The sequence below is a fragment of the Littorina saxatilis genome, linkage group LG1, assembly GCF_037325665.1.
Source record: "Littorina saxatilis isolate snail1 linkage group LG1, US_GU_Lsax_2.0, whole genome shotgun sequence".
NCBI classification, from domain to species: Eukaryota; Metazoa; Mollusca; class Gastropoda; order Littorinimorpha; family Littorinidae; genus Littorina; species Littorina saxatilis.
Window position 1 is genome coordinate 1,405,732 of NC_090245.1, and position 21,233 is coordinate 1,426,964.

At 44.4% G+C, this 21,233-nt stretch overlaps 2 protein-coding genes across 2 annotated transcripts in view; one reads left to right on the forward strand and one right to left on the reverse strand.

Annotated features, from left to right (window-relative positions):
- Positions 1-21,233, reverse strand: part of LOC138959188 (ATP-dependent RNA helicase DDX1-like) — a 589,642-nt gene that overhangs the window by 238,835 nt on the left and 329,574 nt on the right. The window lies entirely within an intron of this gene.
- LOC138950178 (C-C chemokine receptor type 5-like) lies at positions 3,733-6,031 on the forward strand. The gene has a single exon (XM_070321919.1). It carries the CDS (start codon positions 3,733-3,735, stop codon positions 5,098-5,100), a length of 1,368 nt encoding a protein of 455 aa, XP_070178020.1. The 3' UTR covers positions 5,101-6,031.

Here is a 21,233-nt window from a genome sequence, read left to right on the forward strand (position 1 = left end):
GAGAAAGAGAGAGAGAGAGAGACTCAGACTCAGACCTTTATTACAAAAGGATAAAGGTTTTAGGCAAAGCCTATTCTTCCAACCTGTCCTTTATACAACACATAAAGACAGACGCACATTCAAAATATAAATTCAATCATATAAAATACAGAAATACATTGTATGGAATGCAACACAATGTGCATTTAAGGAATTACATAAGGAGAACTCAAAAATTACAAAATTACATTGACATAGTTATACCTTTCATTTGGGAATAATTAAAGTTGCTCCGATCAGCTACACATCCGTTAACACTAGTACAAAATGTTTAACAAAATAACAATCGAACAAGACATTTCATTCACGAATGATGTGTGAACGTGACTGTCTCTTAAACATTTTCACTGAAGTTGCATTTCTTATCTGTTGGGGGAAGGAGTTCCAGAGAAACGCTCCCGAGAAGGCTAAGCTCGATTTGTAGAGGTCTATGCGAGGTATAGGAGGGATGATTTTTTTGGACCCATATCTTTTTGTGGCATGTTTGAAATGTGATTGCAAATATTTAGGACAGTCGTCATTTAGAATTTTATACATGAACACAGCCTTGTTTAACGTCAATTGATCTTTCAAGGGGAGGAAATTCAAGAGCTTTAGTTTATCATCCGTGGACCTATTCAAATCATGCAGAATAAGTTTTGCAGCTCGGCGATGCAGGGAATTGAGTCTTTTTAAATGAACATCACTGCAGTTATCCCAAAGTGTCGATGCGAAGTTTATATGAGGCATTATGTGGGCGTAATAGAACATTTTGAGTGCTGCAGAATCTGCGTAATGCCTTAATTTTGATAAAGAGAGAGAGAGAGAGAGAGAGAGAGAGAGAGAGAGAGAGAGAGAGAGAGAGAGAGAGAGAGAGAGAGAGAGAGAGATGCTTAACTCCTAGTTGTTGACACATGACCAGGACATATCGGCAAGGAAGCAGACAGACCACAAGCATGTCCCATTATATCATTGAGGAAACAGCCCGTGCACTGTCTTCATTGATCGCGTTGCTCGGTATGGCCTACCTATCCTTAGCGTTGCTCGGTAGGGCCTACCTATCCTTAGCGTTGCTCGGTAGGGCCTACCTATCCTTAGCGTTGCTCGGTAGGGCCTACCTATCCTTAGCGTTGCTCGGTAGGGCCTACCTATCCTTAGCGGATTATGACTTTATTCAGTTCAGTTATGACTTTATTCAGTTCTTTTCTGCAGCATTTCTGCATAATGTCCCCTTTCGCCGACGCAGTGTTTTTTTCTGCAGCAAAACATTTTACTGCAGTAAAATTGAAATCAAGAATGCTGCAGTAAAACGGTGCTGTTGTTTTACTGCAGAAAACCTGTTTACATTTTTTTCTGGAGCATTTTGTACTGGCTCTTGGCGGATTATGACATTATTCAGTTATTCTGGAGAAAAACCGAAATGCTGCAGAAAAACTGTGTTTTCTGCAGCATTTCTGCATAATGTCATCTTTCGCCGAAGCAACGTTTTTTACTGCAGTAAAACAGTTTTTCTGAAGCATAATGTTTACTTGGTTTTCTGCAGCATTATTGCGATTAACGTTTTCTTCAGAATAGTCTGTGACAGTTTTTCTGGAGAAAAACGAACGACCTTGTAAAGTAGCGTTTGTATTCGTCGCCCCCTGGGATAGTATAATAGTTTGTTCTGCAGTGTACCAATCAGAAGGCGTGTACACAATGGCGGCCGAACGTGAACAATTTCTGAAGCAAATCGAACACGAAGTGGACTACTGCGTTCGTATGGGAAAATGTGACAATGTTGCTGACAGGTGCCATTGTTTAATTTGAAACTTTGAACTTCCGGCGAAAAGGAAGTCAGACAGACAAACTACATTCGTGTCACGCACAACTATTGGTAATTCTGGATGAGTCCATCTCTCGACAGAGGGGGGCTCGCGTGCTCCAACATTATAATGAGCCAGTACAAAATGCTGCAGAAAAAGTGTAAACAGGTTTTCTGCAGTAAAACAACAGCACCGTTTTACTGCAGCATTCTTGATTTCAATTTTACTGCAGTAAAATGTTTTGCTCCAGAAAAACCCGTTGCTTCGGCGAAAGATGACATTATGCAGAAATGCTGCAGAAAAGACAGTTTTTCTCCAGCATTTCTGTTTTTCTGCAGAATAACTGAATAATGCCAAAATGCTGAAGAAAAAGCGTAAACAGTTTTTCTCCAGTAAAACAACATCACCGTTTTACTGCAGCATTCTTGATTTCAATTTTACAAAACGTTGCTCTCGCGAAAGATGACATTATGCAGAAATGCTGCAGAAACAAATAGTTTTTCTCCAGCATTGCTGTTTTTCTGCAGAATAACTGAATAAAGTCATAATCCGCTAAGGATACCTACCGTCTTCAGATCGATCAGGTGAGGCCGGAAGTGGACGTCACGACTTGACCGAGTTATGAAGACTACAAAGGAGTGTGTAACATGAAGCGTGCATGGCATCGCGACTTCAGCCGTTAGCATCCTCCCGTGTCAGAGAGAGAGAGAGGGGGGAGAGAGGGAGGGAGAGACGGAGGGAGAGACGGAGAGCGAGCAGAGAGAACGAACGAACGAACGAACTTTATTACTCAAGGATGGAGATTTTAGGCTCACGCCTAGTCTTACAATCTGTCCTTGCTAAACTAAGACATAAAAATAAAGACAATAAAAGGACAATTGTCAATCGCAATCATACAGTATTACTAATTACAACATTACCTATACGAATACATAATGCATAATAGAACATTGAAATGTACATGTATGTCAATTCTTTCTTTCTTTATTTGGTGTTTAACGTCGTTTTCAACCATTCAAGGTTATATCGCGACGGTATGTATGTCAATATAATACAAAGGAAAAGAAAAGTCGACTCGCACACACACGCGCGCCGCATGCCTGCAATCACGTTCGCACTCAATACAACACACACACTCACACACACACACACACACACAGAGAGAGAGAGAGAGAGAGAGAGAGAGAGAGAGAGAGAGAGAGAGTGCCAGGAAGAGAGAGAGAGAGAGCACCACAGAGAGAGAGAGAGAGAGAGAGAGACAGAGAGAGAGAGAGCGAGAGACAGAGAGAGAGAGAGAGCGAGAGAGGGAGATAGAGAGAGAGAGAGAGAGAGAGAGAGAGAGAGAGAGAGAGTGCCAGGAAGAGAGAGAGAGAGCACCACAGAGAGAGAGCGAGAGAGAGAGAGAGAGAGAGCGAGAGAGAGCGAGAGAGAGAGAGGAAAAAGAGAGAGGGAGGTGGGGGGGGGGGGGGGGTAGGTCGCTTGGAAACACACCAGCGCCTAAACTGATAATGAATAATACTGATCTGTAACAATAACTAACAATCTCTTCAATATGCCCACGAAAAAAAAGACAGGAATACCTTTAGCTTGTTCAACAGCTTTCATACTAACGGTCTACTATGACGTTCATGTTTCAGGTCTGCCCCCCACGGGAAGACAGAACAGGTCAAGACAGGGCAAGACCGGACCACGACTCCCTTCTACACACTTCCCCCCCAGCGGCCGGTGCGGGCAAATAAGGCTGTGTGACGAGCACGCGCACCTCACTGTGACCAGGACAGAAGCCACGCAAACACGCACGGGCAAAGCGTGACACAGTCGCAGGCAGGCGAACACCACTTTGGTCGCACGCGCTCATTTGACTGGAGTGACGGGCAGGGAGGCGGGGCCCGAGCAGTGGTTGCAGAGAGGCATGGAGGCGTGGCGTGAGGTCAACGTGACAGGAGGCTCCGCCCACTTGGTGGTGCCAGGCGGGGGGGAGCAGAGCGTGTACAGGCTGGCGGACTGGACCGACTCTCAGTCCAACCTCAGTCTCCACGCCGACAACATCAGCGCCACGTGCAACCAGTGTAGCCTGGGTGGCGGCAGTGCTAGCAGCGTCAACGGGACGGGCGGTGGTGTGGAAGACGGCGGCCTCCAGTTCTTGGCGTACTACGAGCAGCTGCTGTCTCACCCCAACATCAAGATGCGGGACGATTTGATGCGCTACCTGACGCCCATCCTGGTGGTGTTCGGCAACTTCTCCAACCTGCTGGCCTTCGTGGTGCTGCGCCGCAACAAGCTGCGGCAACACTCGGTGTGCTTCTACATGGCGGCCTACGCCATCGCCAACGTGCTGGTGCTGAACCTGATCCTGGGCATAATGTGGCTGTGCTTCGTGCTGGAGCGGGTCTACATCTCCAACATCACAGACTGGGGGTGTCGTCTGTGGACCTTCGTGCGCAACGTCATCACGTACAGCGGCATCTGGTTCGTGGTGGTGCTGAGCGTGGACCGCTTCGTGTACCTGTGCTACGCTCACCAGGCCAAGACGTACTGCAAGCTGTTCGCCGCCAAGGCCATCACGCTGGTCATCGTCATCATGCTGATCGTGGTGTCCATCCACGCCATGTGGACCTACGAGCTGCAACCCCAGGGTTGCTTCATCAGCGCGGGTCAGGACGACCTACACATCAAGACCTGGCCGCTGTGGTCCGCCACGCTCTACTCTTACCTGCCTCTCACCCTGCTCCTCTTCATCAACATCATGCTTTCCGCCTCGCTCTGCCTCAGGCGACACCGCCAGCGCCGCGCGCAGTCCATTGGGGGCGCTGACGACTTTGCCTTGACGACCCTGGTGCTGAGTTCAGCCGTGTTCCTGCTGACCGTGCCCGCCACCGTCATCAACATGGTGGACATCTATTTCCCCAGCTCCATGCTGTCGCTGTCGCTGATCGCGGAGATCGAGCTGGCCAAGAAGATCATGGAGATCCTGTCGGCCACCAACCAGACGCTGCTGGGCGTGGTGCTGCTTGTCTTCAGCCGCTCGTTCCGCCAGGAGCTCTACGCCATGGTCACCGCCTTCAGGCTCAAGCGCCGCCCCAAGGTCTACGAGATGGGCACCGTGGGGGGCGCCTCCCCGGGCACGTCAGACCGGGACACGGGCACCGCGGGCACGTCGGCCAATAACGGTCTCGACACCAACGGACGGTCGTCCAGCGCGTGCGTGTCGTCACGGAATCACATAGAGTACGAGGTATGTAACAGCTCTGACATGGTCACTGAGGTCACCACGGTGTGACGGCAAACTGACACGCTTCGTTACACTCCACTGAACAACGTGTGACGTCACACTGACACACTTGACTACACTCAACTGACCAGCGTGTGACGTCGCACTGACACACTTGACTACACTCAACTGACCAGCGTGTGTCCTGGCATCTAGGTGTGAGTGTCTGTGTGTGTCCTCATGGATAAACCATTGGGAGTGTCTGTGGATTTCAAGTTGGGTCTGTGTTTCTTTGCTAGGGGATGAATGCGTGCTGGCCGTAGGATGTGAGCTGAAAGCTAATCAAAATGGGCAAAACATCAGGACAGCCATGGTTGACTCACCATAGCAATGTGACCTAATTGAGAAACACTTGTGATTTTGTGGATATTTTTCTTTTTTCAATAATTTTGTGTTTAGTTTTAATGGCAAAGAAAGGAATGATTGGTTCTTGTGTGTTGGAGCTTGCAAGACAAAGAAAGCCAGTAACGATCAAGACAGACGGGGTCCAATCACAACAGTTAGTACTGTGGGACCTTATCAAGAAATCGTGGCGGTTTGTCAATTTAGATTAGATTAAAAAAGAAAGAACAGCAAGGCAAAGAATGTGTGATGACACTTGGATGTTATGACTTATAATACTCATGAGCTTCAGAATCAATCTGCAACTACGACAGTTGTTTGTCATTTTTGTGCGAGTGCGACAGTCGATGACATAGCACTTGAATTATGTGTAAGATGTTTTAACGACAGTTATACATTGTCCCCGGATTAAACTAAGGATGGTAGTAGCGTCAAGGCGTTTAGAGGGTCCAACAAACCAAAGAGCATGTACATATATTCCAGGACATTTTGATGAAACACTAACGATGTTTGATAACCAGGCGACGTATGTGTGCGCAGCGTTGTGTACCGAGCTTGAGATAAGTAGACAGGAGGGAGGCTTGATGACAGCCCGGTAGCTCAGTTGGTAGAGCACTGGACTTGTGATCGGAAGGTCGCTGGTTCGAATCAGGGCCGGGACGGACACGGGTCAACTTTATGTGCAGACCCAGAGACGGAAGCCATGTCCCACCCCCGTGTCATCACAATGGCACGTAAAAGACCTTGGTCATTCTGCCATAAGTGCAGATGGCTGAATACACCTAAACACGCAGACACCTGGGTAGCGCGACTCCGTTGCTGCTAGCTTTCCACTGGGAGGAAGCGACCCGAATTTCCCAGCGATGGGACAATAAAGTAATGAAAATGAAATGAAAAAAATGAAATGAAGCTAGAGTGAGCTGGACGTGTTCGGTCTTGTGATAAAGCGTGAGGTTGACAGAGACTGACTTCTTCATGACAGCACGGCAAGAAATGAAAGGAAACAGGACATTCTATGGTGTGTGGTGCTTCAATCAACGGTGGTTACTCTAATATAATAGACCGTGGATCCATGGCCAAGCTGGTGACAGTGTTCGCTCGTGCGATGTACAGTGGCTGACCTTAAGATGGGACGTCCTCAGTGGCAGCAGTGACCAATGGGGACATGTCTTGTTCATGCGCTATCTACAGTGTTCGATCGTGCGATCTACAGTGTTCGCTACTTGTGCTTTGCCCTGTTCGCTTCTTGTAATCTACACTGTTCGCTACGATATTGACCGTGCAGTGAACTACCTGCACGGCAATGACCGAGGACCTTCCAAAGTGCGCGCCTAGGGGGACCTCGTCTCCGTGCAGGCAAGACACTCCCAGTTTGTTGTCAGGGATTTAAGTGTTCTGACTTGTGCTCCTGTATGTCACCCCTGTTTGCTGATGTGTCTTTTCAGACTGTGATTTTCCCCTCAGTGCTTGTTTGTTACGGTGATTTTGTCATGGTGTCATAGTGTCATGGTGTTTCAGACAGGCTTCCGGCGCCCGTTTGCCTGTGCTTATGAAATGACTTCAGCGTTAGGTGATGTAGCCAGCAGATACATAGAAGATTGGTGTCAATGATGTTTGACTTTAGCGTCAGGTGATGTGGCCAGCAGATACATAGAAGATTGGTGTCAATGATGTTTGACTTTAGCGTTGGGTGATGTGGCCAGCAGATACATAGAAGATTGGTGTCAATGATGTTTGACTTAAGCGTCAGATGATGTGGCCAGCAGATACATAGAAAATTGGTGTCAATGATGTTTGACTTTAGCGTTAGGTGATGTGGCCAGCAGATACATAAAAGATTGGTGTCAATGATGTTTGACTTTAGCGTCAGGTGATGTGGCCAGCAGATACATAGAAGATTGGTGTCAATGATGTTTGACTTTAGCGTCAGGTGATGTGGCCAGCAGATACATAGAAGATTGGTGTCAATGATGTTTGACTTTAGCGTCAGGTGATGTGGCCAGCAGATACATAGAAGATTGGTGTCAATGATGTTTGACTTTAGCGTCAGGTGATGTGGCCAGCAGATACATAGAAGATTGGTGTCAATGATGTTTGACTTTAGCGTCAGGTGATGTGGCCAGCAGATACATAGAAGATTGGTGTCAATGATGTTCGACTTTAGCGTCAGGTGATGTGGCCAGCAGATACATAGAAGATTGGTGTCAATGATGTTCGACTTTAGCGTCAGGTGATGTGGCCAGCAGATACATAGAAGATTGGTGTCAATGATGTTCGACTTTAGCGTCAGGTGATGTGGCCAGCAGATACATAGAAGATTGGTGTCAATGATGTTTGACTTTAGCGTCAGGTGATGTGGCCAGCAGATACATAGAAGATTGGTGTCAATGATGTTTGACTTTAGCGTCAGGTGATGTGGCCAGCAGATACATAGAAGATTGGTGTCAATGATGTTTGACTTTAGCGTCAGGTGATGTGGCCAGCAGATACATAGAAGATTGGTGTCAATGATGTTTGACTTTAGCGTCAGGTGATGTGGCCAGCAGATACATAGAAGATTGGTGTCAATGATGTTTGACTTTAGCGTTGGGTGATGTGGCCAGCAGATACATAGAAGATTGGTGTCAATGATGTTTGACTTTAGCGTTAGGTGATGTGGCCAGCAGATACATAGAAGATTGGTGTCAATGATGTTCGACTTTAGCGTTAGGTGATGTGGCCAGCAGATACATAAAAGATTGGTGTCAATGATGTTTGACTTTAGCGTCAGGTGATGTGGCCAGCAGATACATAGAAGATTGGTGTCAATGATGTTTGACTTTAGCGTCAGGTGATGTGGCCAGCAGATACATAGAAGATTGGTGTCAATGATGTTTGACTTTAGCGTTAGGTGATGTGGCCAGCAGATACATAGAAGATTGGTGTCAATGATGTTTGACTTTAGCGTCAGGTGATGTGGCCAGCAGATACATAGAAGATTGGTGTCAATGATGTTTGACTTTAGCGTCAGGTGATGTGGCCAGCAGATACATAGAAGATTGGTGTCAATGATGTTTGACTTTAGCGTCAGGTGATGTGGCCAGCAGATACATAGAAGATTGGTGTCAATGATGTTTGACTTTAGCGTCAGGTGATGTGGCCAGCAGATACATAGAAGATTGGTGTCAATGATGTTTGACTTTAGCGTCAGGTGATGTGGCCAGCAGATACATAGAAGATTGGTGTCAATGATGTTTGACTTTAGCGTCAGGTGATGTGGCCAGCAGATACATAGAAGATTGGTGTCAATGATGTTTGACTTTAGCGTCAGGTGATGTGGCCAGCAGATACATAGAAGATTGGTGTCAATGATGTTTGACTTTAGCGTCAGGTGATGTGGCCAGCAGATACATAGAAGATTGGTGTCAATGATGTTTGACTTTAGCGTCAGGTGATGTGGCCAGCAGATACATAGAAGATTGGTGTCAATGATGTTTGACTTTAGCGTCAGGTGATGTGGCCAGCAGATACATAGAAGATTGGTGTCAATGATGTTTGACTTTAGCGTCAGGTGATGTGGCCAGCAGATACATAGAAGATTGGTGTCAATGATGTTTGACTTTAGCGTCAGGTGATGTGGCCAGCAGATACATAGAAGATTGGTGTCAATGATGTTTGACTTTAGCGTTAGGTGATGTGGCCAGCAGATACATAGAAGATTGGTGTCAATGATGTTTGACTTTAGCGTCAGGTGATGTGGCCAGCAGATACATAGAAGATTGGTGTCAATGATGTTTGACTTTAGCGTCAGGTGATGTGGCCAGCAGATACATAGAAGATTGGTGTCAATGATGTTTGACTTTAGCGTCAGGTGATGTGGCCAGCAGATACATAGAAGATTGGTGTCAATGATGTTTGACTTTAGCGTTAGGTGATGTGGCCAGCAGATACATAGAAGATTGGTGTCAATGATGTTTGACTTTAGCGTCAGGTGATGTGGCCAGCAGATACATAGAAGATTGGTGTCAATGATGTTTGACTTTAGCGTCAGGTGATGTGGCCAGCAGATACATAGAAGATTGGTGTCAATGATGTTTGACTTTAGCGTCAGGTGATGTGGCCAGCAGATACATAGAAGATTGGTGTCAATGATGTTTGACTTTAGCGTTAGGTGATGTGGCCAGCAGATACATAGAAGATTGGTGTCAATGATGTTTGACTTTAGCGTCAGGTGATGTGGCCAGCAGATACATAGAAGATTGGTGTCAATGATGTTTGACTTTAGCGTCAGGTGATGTGGCCAGCAGATACATAGAAGATTGGTGTCAATGATGTTTGACTTTAGCGTCAGGTGATGTGGCCAGCAGATACATAGAAGATTGGTGTCAATGATGTTTGACTTTAGCGTCAGGTGATGTGGCCAGCAGATACATAGAAGATTGGTGTCAATGATGTTTGACTTTAGCGTCAGGTGATGTGGCCAGCAGATACATAGAAGATTGGTGTCAATGATGTTTGACTTTAGCGTCAGGTGATGTGGCCAGCAGATACATAGAAGATTGGTGTCAATGATGTTTGACTTTAGCGTCAGGTGATGTGGCCAGCAGATACATAGAAGATTGGTGTCAATGATGTTTGACTTTAGCGTCAGGTGATGTGGCCAGCAGATACATAGAAGATTGGTGTCAATGATGTTTGACTTTAGCGTTAGGTGATGTGGCCAGCAGATACATAGAAGATTGGTGTCAATGATGTTTGACTTTAGCGTCAGGTGATGTGGCCAGCAGATACATAGAAGATTGGTGTCAATGATGTTTGACTTTAGCGTCAGGTGATGTGGCCAGCAGATACATAGAAGATTGGTGTCAATGATGTTTGACTTTAGCGTCAGGTGATGTGGCCAGCAGATACATAGAAGATTGGTGTCAATGATGTTTGACTTTAGCGTTAGGTGATGTGGCCAGCAGATACATAGAAGATTGGTGTCAATGATGTTTGACTTTAGCGTCAGGTGATGTGGCCAGCAGATACATAGAAGATTGGTGTCAATGATGTTTGACTTTAGCGTCAGGTGATGTGGCCAGCAGATACATAGAAGATTGGTGTCAATGATGTTTGACTTTAGCGTCAGGTGATGTGGCCAGCAGATACATAGAAGATTGGTGTCAATGATGTTTGACTTTAGCGTCAGGTGATGTGGCCAGCAGATACATAGAAGATTGGTGTCAATGATGTTTGACTTTAGCGTCAGGTGATGTGGCCAGCAGATACATAGAAGATTGGTGTCAATGATGTTTGACTTTAGCGTTAGGTGATGTGGCCAGCAGATACATAGAAGATTGGTGTCAATGATGTTTGACTTTAGCGTCAGGTGATGTGGCCAGCAGATACATAGAAGATTGGTGTCAATGATGTTTGACTTTAGCGTTGGGTGATGTGGCCAGCAGATACATAGAAGATTGGTGTCAATGATGTTTGACTTTAGCGTTAGGTGATGTGGCCAGCAGATACATAGAAGATTGGTGTCAATGATGTTCGACTTTAGCGTCAGGTGATGTGGCCAGCAGATACATAGAAGATTGGTGTCAATGATGTTCGACTTTAGCGTCAGGTGATGTGGCCAGCAGATACATAGAAGATTGGTGTCAATGATGTTTGACTTTAGCGTCAGGTGATGTGGCCAGCAGATACATAGAAGATTGGTGTCAATGATGTTTGACTTTAGCGTTAGGTGATGTGGCCAGCAGATACATAGAAGATTGGTGTCAATGATGTTTGACTTTAGCGTCAGGTGATGTGGCCAGCAGATACATAGAAGATTGGTGTCAATGATGTTTGACTTTAGCGTCAGGTGATGTGGCCAGCAGATACATAGAAGATTGGTGTCAATGATGTTTGACTTTAGCGTCAGGTGATGTGGCCAGCAGATACATAGAAGATTGGTGTCAATGATGTTTGACTTTAGCGTCAGGTGATGTGGCCAGCAGATACATAGAAGATTGGTGTCAATGATGTTTGACTTTAGCGTCAGGTGATGTGGCCAGCAGATACATAGAAGATTGGTGTCAATGATGTTTGACTTAAGCGTCAGATGATGTGGCCAGCAGATACATAGAAGATTGGTGTCAATGATGTTTGACTTAAGCGTCAGATGATGTGGCCAGCAGATACATAGAAAATTGGTGTCAATGATGTTTGACTTTAGCGTCAGGTGATGTGGCCAGCAGATACATAGAAGATTGGTGTCAATGATGTTTGACTTTAGCGTCAGGTGATGTGGCCAGCAGATACATAGAAGATTGGTGTCAATGATGTTTGACTTTAGCGTCAGGTGATGTGGCCAGCAGATACATAGAAGATTGGTGTCAATGATGTTTGACTTTAGCGTCAGGTGATGTGGCCAGCAGATACATAGAAGATTGGTGTCAATGATGTTTGACTTTAGCGTCAGGTGATGTGGCCAGCAGATACATAGAAGATTGGTGTCAATGATGTTTGACTTTAGCGTTAGGTGATGTGGCCAGCAGATACATAGAAGATTGGTGTCAATGATGTTTGACTTTAGCGTCAGGTGATGTGGCCAGCAGATACATAGAAGATTGGTGTCAATGATGTTTGACTTTAGCGTCAGGTGATGTGGCCAGCAGATACATAGAAGATTGGTGTCAATGATGTTTGACTTTAGCGTCAGGTGATGTGGCCAGCAGATACATAGAAGATTGGTGTCAATGATGTTTGACTTTAGCGTTAGGTGATGTGGCCAGCAGATACATAGAAGATTGGTGTCAATGATGTTTGACTTTAGCGTCAGGTGATGTGGCCAGCAGATACATAGAAGATTGGTGTCAATGATGTTTGACTTTAGCGTCAGGTGATGTGGCCAGCAGATACATAGAAGATTGGTGTCAATGATGTTTGACTTTAGCGTCAGGTGATGTGGCCAGCAGATACATAGAAGATTGGTGTCAATGATGTTTGACTTTAGCGTTAGGTGATGTGGCCAGCAGATACATAGAAGATTGGTGTCAATGATGTTTGACTTTAGCGTCAGGTGATGTGGCCAGCAGATACATAGAAGATTGGTGTCAATGATGTTTGACTTTAGCGTCAGGTGATGTGGCCAGCAGATACATAGAAGATTGGTGTCAATGATGTTTGACTTTAGCGTCAGGTGATGTGGCCAGCAGATACATAGAAGATTGGTGTCAATGATGTTTGACTTTAGCGTCAGGTGATGTGGCCAGCAGATACATAGAAGATTGGTGTCAATGATGTTTGACTTTAGCGTCAGGTGATGTGGCCAGCAGATACATAGAAGATTGGTGTCAATGATGTTTGACTTTAGCGTCAGGTGATGTGGCCAGCAGATACATAGAAGATTGGTGTCAATGATGTTTGACTTTAGCGTCAGGTGATGTGGCCAGCAGATACATAGAAGATTGGTGTCAATGATGTTTGACTTTAGCGTCAGGTGATGTGGCCAGCAGATACATAGAAGATTGGTGTCAATGATGTTTGACTTTAGCGTTGGGTGATGTGGCCAGCAGATACATAGAAGATTGGTGTCAATGATGTTTGACTTAAGCGTCAGATGATGTGGCCAGCAGATACATAGAAGATTGGTGTCAATGATGTTTGACTTTAGCGTCAGGTGATGTGGCCAGCAGATACATAGAAGATTGGTGTCAATGATGTTTGACTTTAGCGTCAGATGATGTGGCCAGCAGATACATAGAAAATTGGTGTCAATGATGTTTGACTTTAGCGTTAGGTGATGTGGCCAGCAGATACATAGAAGATTGGTGTCAATGATGTTTGACTTTAGCGTCAGGTGATGTGGCCAGCAGATACATAGAAGATTGGTGTCAATGATGTTTGACTTTAGCGTCAGGTGATGTGGCCAGCAGATACATAGAAGATTGGTGTCAATGATGTTTGACTTTAGCGTCAGGTGATGTGGCCAGCAGATACATAGAAGATTGGTGTCAATGATGTTTGACTTTAGCGTCAGGTGATGTGGCCAGCAGATACATAGAAGATTGGTGTCAATGATGTTTGACTTTAGCGTCAGGTGATGTGGCCAGCAGATACATAGAAGATTGGTGTCAATGATGTTTGACTTTAGCGTTGGGTGATGTGGCCAGCAGATACATAGAAGATTGGTGTCAATGATGTTTGACTTTAGCGTCAGGTGATGTGGCCAGCAGATACATAGAAGATTGGTGTCAATGATGTTTGACTTTAGCGTCAGGTGATGTGGCCAGCAGATACATAGAAGATTGGTGTCAATGATGTTTGACTTTAGCGTCAGGTGATGTGGCCAGCAGATACATAGAAAATTGGTGTCAATGATGTTTGACTTTAGCGTTAGGTGATGTGGCCAGCAGATACATAGAAGATTGGTGTCAATGATGTTCGACTTTAGCGTCAGGTGATGTGGCCAGCAGATACATAGAAGATTGGTGTCAATGATGTTCGACTTTAGCGTCAGGTGATGTGGCCAGCAGATACATAGAAGATTGGTGTCAATGATGTTCGACTTTAGCGTCAGGTGATGTGGCCAGCAGATACATAGAAGATTGGTGTCAATGATGTTTGGCTGCTGTTCGTGTATTCTGCTTTGAATTGTATAATATTCCGCTGTGACCAATAAGACGTTTAAAATAAGTTGATTCCCAGTTCTCAGAGTCAGTTTAAGATCATTAGGTCTTGTTTTTTCCCTATCCGTCATAAGAACTTTTTCATCCTAATTGTTACCTAGTATCAGTTTAACATCTGGTCAAGTTTTGGCAAAATGTTTTCCGATAGACTTGGGAATCGAGATGAGCTCATTAGCGCGTGCGCGCGCGCGCGTGTGTGTGTGTATGTGTGTGCGTGCGCACAGCCATTCCTATAAAACTACCCAACAGATGTTTATGAAACTCAAATTTTCACTACCGAAGTTAAAAAGGAGTGCATTGTATTCCTTCCTTCAGAACCCAACATTATAATTATAGTCATGTTTACTCAAAAACAAAAGCTCAAAATAAAATAGAATCGGTTTCTGCACATCCTAAGTTGGCGTGTGCATGTGCAGAATGACTGTAGGAAAACTACCTGACTGATCTTACCAAACTACCTGACTGATCTTACCAAACTACCTGACTGATCTTACCAAACTACCTGACTGATCTTACCAAACTACCTGACTGATCTTACCAAACTACCTGACTGATCTTACCAAACTACCGGACTGATCTTACCAAACTACCTGACTGATCTTACCAAACTACCTGACTGATCTTACCAAACTACCTGACTGATCTTACCAAACTACCTGACTGATCTTACCAAACTACCTGACTGATCTTACCAAACTACCTGACTGATCTTACCAAACTACCTGACTGATCTTACCAAACTACCTGACTGATCTTACCAAACTACCTGACTGATCTTACCAAACTACCTGACTTATCTTACCAAACTACCTGACTGATCTTACCAAACTACCTGACTGATCTTACCAAACTACCTGACTGATCTTACCAAACTACCTGACTGATCTTACCAAACTACCTGACTGATCTTACCAAACTTTACACGTCAACTCTTCGAGATCCCCATTATTTATAAAAAGTCTTTAATGACGTCATATCCGTTTTCTTGCAAAATGAAGGCTGCACTGTAGTGAGCTCTTTTCCATCACATTTTGGTCAAGCAGTCTTCGCATCAGTACGGACTTTGGGATTGCATTCCAGCGTGGAAGATTAAAATCTAATTGATCAATTTGTTTACTAAAATTCTCAAAATTATAATTAAAACTGAAATTTCATTAGCCGATTAAAATATGATAGTATTGTAATCTTTATCATTCACTGACTCAAAATATGTAGATATATCGTCTTCACTCTAAAACTGTGCTCACAATATGTTCAGAATATCGTCTTCACTCTAAAACTGGGCTCAAAATGTGTACAGATATATCGTCTTCACTCTAAAACTGGGCTCAAAATATGTACAGATATATCGTCTTCACTCTAAAACTGGGCTCAAAATGTAAGAATATCGGTTTATCTGAATTAGGTCATATGTTTTCATGTCTTGTCAAGACCAGCTCGATCCGTCTCGTTCTTTTGGTTTCGGCTCGCCAAGCCTTACTAGTCTCACTGATGACTGATCCCGGGTTTTGAGTGTTGATTTCTGTTTTTGTTTGTTTAATGCCAACCGATGGACTAAATGTTTTGATATCGCCCTACGAGACTTGTTATAAACTGTCGTAAATTCCTGATATATGGCGCCAAGTTCAAATGAACAGTGAACTACACACATGACAGACAAAAACGTTCAAGCAAGATTCACAATAAATCCATTCCCTGTATACCCGGTTACGTTCTTTCCCTGATGAATTAGCTAGTGGCGTTTGTTTTTGTGAAAGCTCGTGCATGTGTACTCTACTCAAGTCCAGATGCCTTACAACAGAACGGAACTCTTCGTGTGTAAATAATGTCAAGTTCTTACCAACGTCTTGGTCTCACACAGGCCGATGAGATGCTAACCGACTTGTTGATGCCATTGTTCTTACTTTTTGGAAAGCCTGCATTCTCATACGGATGTTCCATACGTTATAGTTTATTCCATGCGTCTTTACTTTCAACGAAGCAAGATTAATTAAAAGGTGTCACAAATCCAAAAACAAAGAGACTGCCAACGTTTCAAAATTCAGAATAAAAAAACCAAGAAAGGTAAGTTGTTGGAACGTTGTTATTGACAAAAATACGTTACAATCACAAATATATCGACCCAACGGTCTTTTAAGTGAAAAGACAAACAAACAACTTATCTTGATGGAATGTTCGCCCGCTCGCCAGGAAGCCAAGCGAATGAATAACTATTTTTGTGACTTTTTGTTTGTCTGTTCACTTAAAAGACCGTTGGGTCGATATATTTGTGATTGTAACGTTCCAACAACTTACCTTTCTTGTTTTTTTTATCCTAAAAGATGTCACGATTTCTGCTCTCAGTAGTAAACGTGTGTAATTCACTAATTGGTTAACTGTTTTGATTAAGTGACCGGTTTAACGTGGCACGCTTGAGTTCTGGCATTTCACAACTTAACTTTACACTCAAAACTATCCTTTCATTTGTGTGTTTGCGTGTACGCACGCGTCTTCGCGCCCGCAGGATGTGTGTTTGGGTGGGGGCTGGAGAGAGAGAGAGACAGAGAGAGAGAGAGAGAGAGAGAGAGAGAGAGAGAGAGAGAGAGAGAGAGAGAGAGAGAGACGTAAGACGTAAGACGTATTATTGATTAAACACACAAGGTTCATTTCAACGGGGAGGGGGGGTGAGAGAGAGAGAGAGAGAGAGAGAGAGAGAGAGAGAGAGAGAGAGAGAGAGAGAGAGAGAGAGAGAGAGAGAGAGAGAACGAACGAACGAACGAACGAACTTTATTACTCAAGGATGGAGATTTTAGGCTGACGCCTAGTCTTACAATCTGTCCCTGCTAAACTAAGACATAAAAATAGAGACAATAAAGAGAGAGAGAGAGAGAGAGAGAGAGAGAGAGAGAGAGAGAGAGAGAGAGAGTGTGTGTGTGTGTGTGTGTGTGTGTGTGTGTGTGTGTGTGTGTCCAAATCTAATAGATATGTACACATAAAACAGAATTTGATTTTGTGAAATGTTATAATTTACACATATTTGCGGGTATGACATATCTGCAAATACTAGCGAGGTAAAATGAAAAAGGATTTAGGAAGGTGATACGTTAGGGCCGAGACTGTTACTAGCTGTGCCCATCCCTTGCCCCAAAACAAACACACACTCTTAAAAGCCATTGCTTTATTGTCCTTACTTTTGTCAAATTGCACAATTAATTCAGCCTGGCTGCTTTCTCCGCAAAATGAGAAGTTTCTACAAACTTCATGTCATTAATTACGCTGTTGTCAAATTGCACAATTAATTGAGCAAAAACTACTCAGCATGCTTAGGAAGCAGCCTTGCTGTCTAAGTGGAGATAAGTATGCTCTTATTCAATATACAAATGTCGACACATTCGGGGTTTTGCGCACACTCGTAAAGGTAAGGGTGGGGGAGGGGTATATTTAACCAACCTGCTGTAACTGGGAGGGGGTGGGGGGGGGGGGGAAGAATGGAGTGTGATTATTGATAAATCCAGGAACCCTTTTTGTTCCCGGGTCGTTAGTGCCAGAAACTAAGAACAACTCCACATGGAAAGCCAGGAACCAAGATCAGAACAACTCCACGTGGAAAGCCAGGAACCAATTCATTTGGTGAAATCTGCGCCGCTTCATTCATAATTGACGGACGGCGAATAGATTGCGCCGCCCAGTTGTTGTGCTGCCAAGGAAAGACCCACAGAAATGACAAATTCAAACAGCATGTAGTCTTGATGAAAAGCGTGTGTTCCTTTGTTATGGCGTTTCCAATTCGCTTTTCATGCCTCATTCCGGTTATGCACTGTCGCACGCCGTGCAATAAATTGTTTTGTTTGATTTCTTGGACTTTGACTTGTCTGTGACGTTATTGTGCTGAAAATAAATTGTTACAATGAAGATTGCGTGCTGTTTGTGGCGCTGAGTTGGCGGTGTGTGTATGCTTCTTTCTTTATTTTCAGCACAAGCACGCACGCATGCGCAAACACGGATTGATCTATTTACCGGGCACTATGTAAAGTAAGCCAACAAAACAATGGCGCCGCTTTTTTTTTAAATTTTTTTTTTTAACCTCAACTACAATATGGTGTACACAATAGCCAACAGAAGCGCATTTTTACCCAAAGTACGTTGAAATAAAATGATACGGGTATGAATATACTTGCTGAGGTACAATGACTGGTCGAACATGTTTTGATCACCCTCGGCACTCAAATAAATACTATTTCTCTAAGCAGTGAATACACCACAAAACACGCACATAAAAAACTTTAACAGTACCCAGAAAATAGTGTAATTCAGCAGATACTATAGTTAATAGTTACAGCAGCTCTGTGTGTGTGTGTGTGTGTGTGTGTGTGTGTGTGTGTGTGTGTGTGTGTATGTGTGTGTGTGTGTGTGTGTGTGTGTGTGTGTGTGTGTGTGTGTGTGTGTGTGTGTGTATAACAACACATATTTACAGTTAAAGCAAATATTTTACGTGCATTCGCGCGTGTTTGTCTGTGCCTATGTTCTAGCTACAGAGAACATTCACCTGACAGTCATCCTTGAAGAAAGCAGCTTGCTACAATACTATCAGACGCACGTTGACGATGTAGAGAATGACGAACACAACAGCAACAGCAGCAGAAGCAACGGCAGAAAATAAAACCACCGCTACAACAAACAGCAGCAGATTTCCGTTGCTGTCCGAAAGAGATAAAAATCGATCCGTTCAAATGACATTCATAAATGAATGCTCTCAGCCCGTAGATAACGCGAGATCAAAGACATATGACACACAAAACTCCACTTTCAATCAATTACACATAAATATATTTCTCGCAAAATGAAACGACGCGAACTGAGATCAAAGAAAACTATGACCTGACTAGATGATTACCCGCTTCGCCGGGTACCGGCTTCGCCGGGTACCGGCTTCGCCGGGAAGAAGTAGAGCCGAATACCAGGCTGCGCCTGGGACCCGGCTTTGCCGGGTGTTTCGCCGGCGCACGAAGGAAAGGAGATAAACGCGCAAAACACTGGAGACCTTCTAAAAATAGTAACGTGCAGTGACCTTCTAAAAATAATAACGTAGTAACGGGAATATGGATTGATGCCACACGGAGATAATCGCGGCTGAAAACACTGGAGAAGATAAGGAAGAGTTACTGGTAGTGGATCCCGACAACAACAACAACAACAACAACAACAAAAATCGGTTCAGCGCGCACAGCGCTGCGCGCTGAGAGCACGTGTTGAAATATCTCATCGATGAGGTTGTGTCCGGGGTGTAGCTGAATACGGTGTCCAAATTTGAAAAAGATCCACCGAGAACTTTGGCCGTGCATCGCGAACAGACAGACAGACAGACAGACAGACACTAGTCGTATATATATATATATATATATATATATATATATATATATATATATATATATATATATATATATATATATATATATATATATATATATATATATATATATATATATATATATATATATATATATAGAAGAGACAGCCTCGCCTTCGGGGTTTTCTTGCTCAGTCTCAATTTCAAATGGTGTACGTGCAGTATTGCCTTGGGTGACAGAAGGAACCTGGGCTCACGTAAGGATGGAGCTGTAGCAACAGTGGCTGCATGAAGTAAGGTTGGAGCTGTAGCAACAGTGGCTGCATGAAGTAAGGTTGGAGCTGTAGCAACAGTGGCTGCATGAAGTAAGGTTGGAGCTGTAGCAACAGTGGCTGCATGAAGTAAGGTTGGAGCTGTAGCAACAGTGGCGTCATGAAGTAAGGTTGGAGCTGTAGCTACAGTGGCTGCATGAAGTAAGGTTGGAGCTGTAACAACAGTGGCTGCATGAAGTAAGGTTGGAGCTGTAGCTACAGTGGCTGCATGAAGTAAGGTTGGAGCTGTAGCAACAGTGGCTGCATGTAGTAAGGTTGGAGCTGTAGCTACAGTGGCTGCATGAAGTAAGGTTGGAGCTGTAGCAACAGTGGCTGCATGAAGTAAGGTTGGAGCTGTAGCAACAGTGGCTGCATGAAGTAAGGTTGGAGCTGTAGCAACAGTGGCTGCATGAAGAAGCTACAGACAACTTATCTCCTTTATTTGTAGATAAAAACGTCGGGGAAACAAACAAAGGTATCTCAACGAACTCAAATAAATGAACAGTATAAAATGTCCACGGGCTAAATGCTCTACATTTGAACCTTTTCTTGTTATGGTAATTCTCTACTACATGCTGCCAGCAACTCGTGTAATGGTAATTCTCTACTACATGCTGCCAGCAACTCGTGTAATGGTAATTCTCTACTACATGCTGCCAGCAACTCGTGTAATGGTAATTCTCTACTACATGCTGCCAGCAACTCGTGTAATGGTAATTCTCTACTACATGCTGCCAGCAACTCGTGTTATGGTAATTCTCTACTACATGCTGCCAGCAACTCGTGTAATGGTAATTCTCTACTACATGCTGCCAGCAACTCGTGTAATGGTAATTCTCTACTACATGCTGCCAGCAACTCGTGTAATGGTAATTCTCTACTACATGCTGCCAGCAACTCGAGAAAAACAATCTCATGCCTGCATTGCCTCTCTCTATTTTCATAAGAATTCACTAGAGGTACACTGGATGCCTTCCACACCTCACTAGAGGTACACTGGATGCCTTCCGCACCTCACTAGAGGTACACTGGATGCCTTCCGCACCTCACTAGAGGTACACTGGATGCCTTCCGCACCTCACTAGAGGTACACTGGATGCCTTCCACACCCCACTAGAGGTACACTGGATGCCTTCCACACCTCACTAGAGGTACACTGGATGCCTTCCACACCCCACTAGAGGTACACTGGATGCCTTCCGCACCTCACTAGAGGTACACTGGATGCCTTCCACACCCCACTAGAGGTACACTGGATGCCTTCCACACCTCACTAGAGGTACACTGGATGCCTTTCACACCTCACTAGAGGTACACTGGATGCCTTCCACACCCCACTAGAGGTACACTGGATGCCTTCCACACCCCACTAGAGGTACACTGGATACCTTCCACACCTCACTAGAGGTACACTGGATGCCTTCCACACCCCACTAGAGGTACACTGGATGCCTTCCACACCCCACTAGAGGTACACTGGATGCCTTCCACACCTCACTAGAAGTCCAGTTCTTTCTTTCTTTA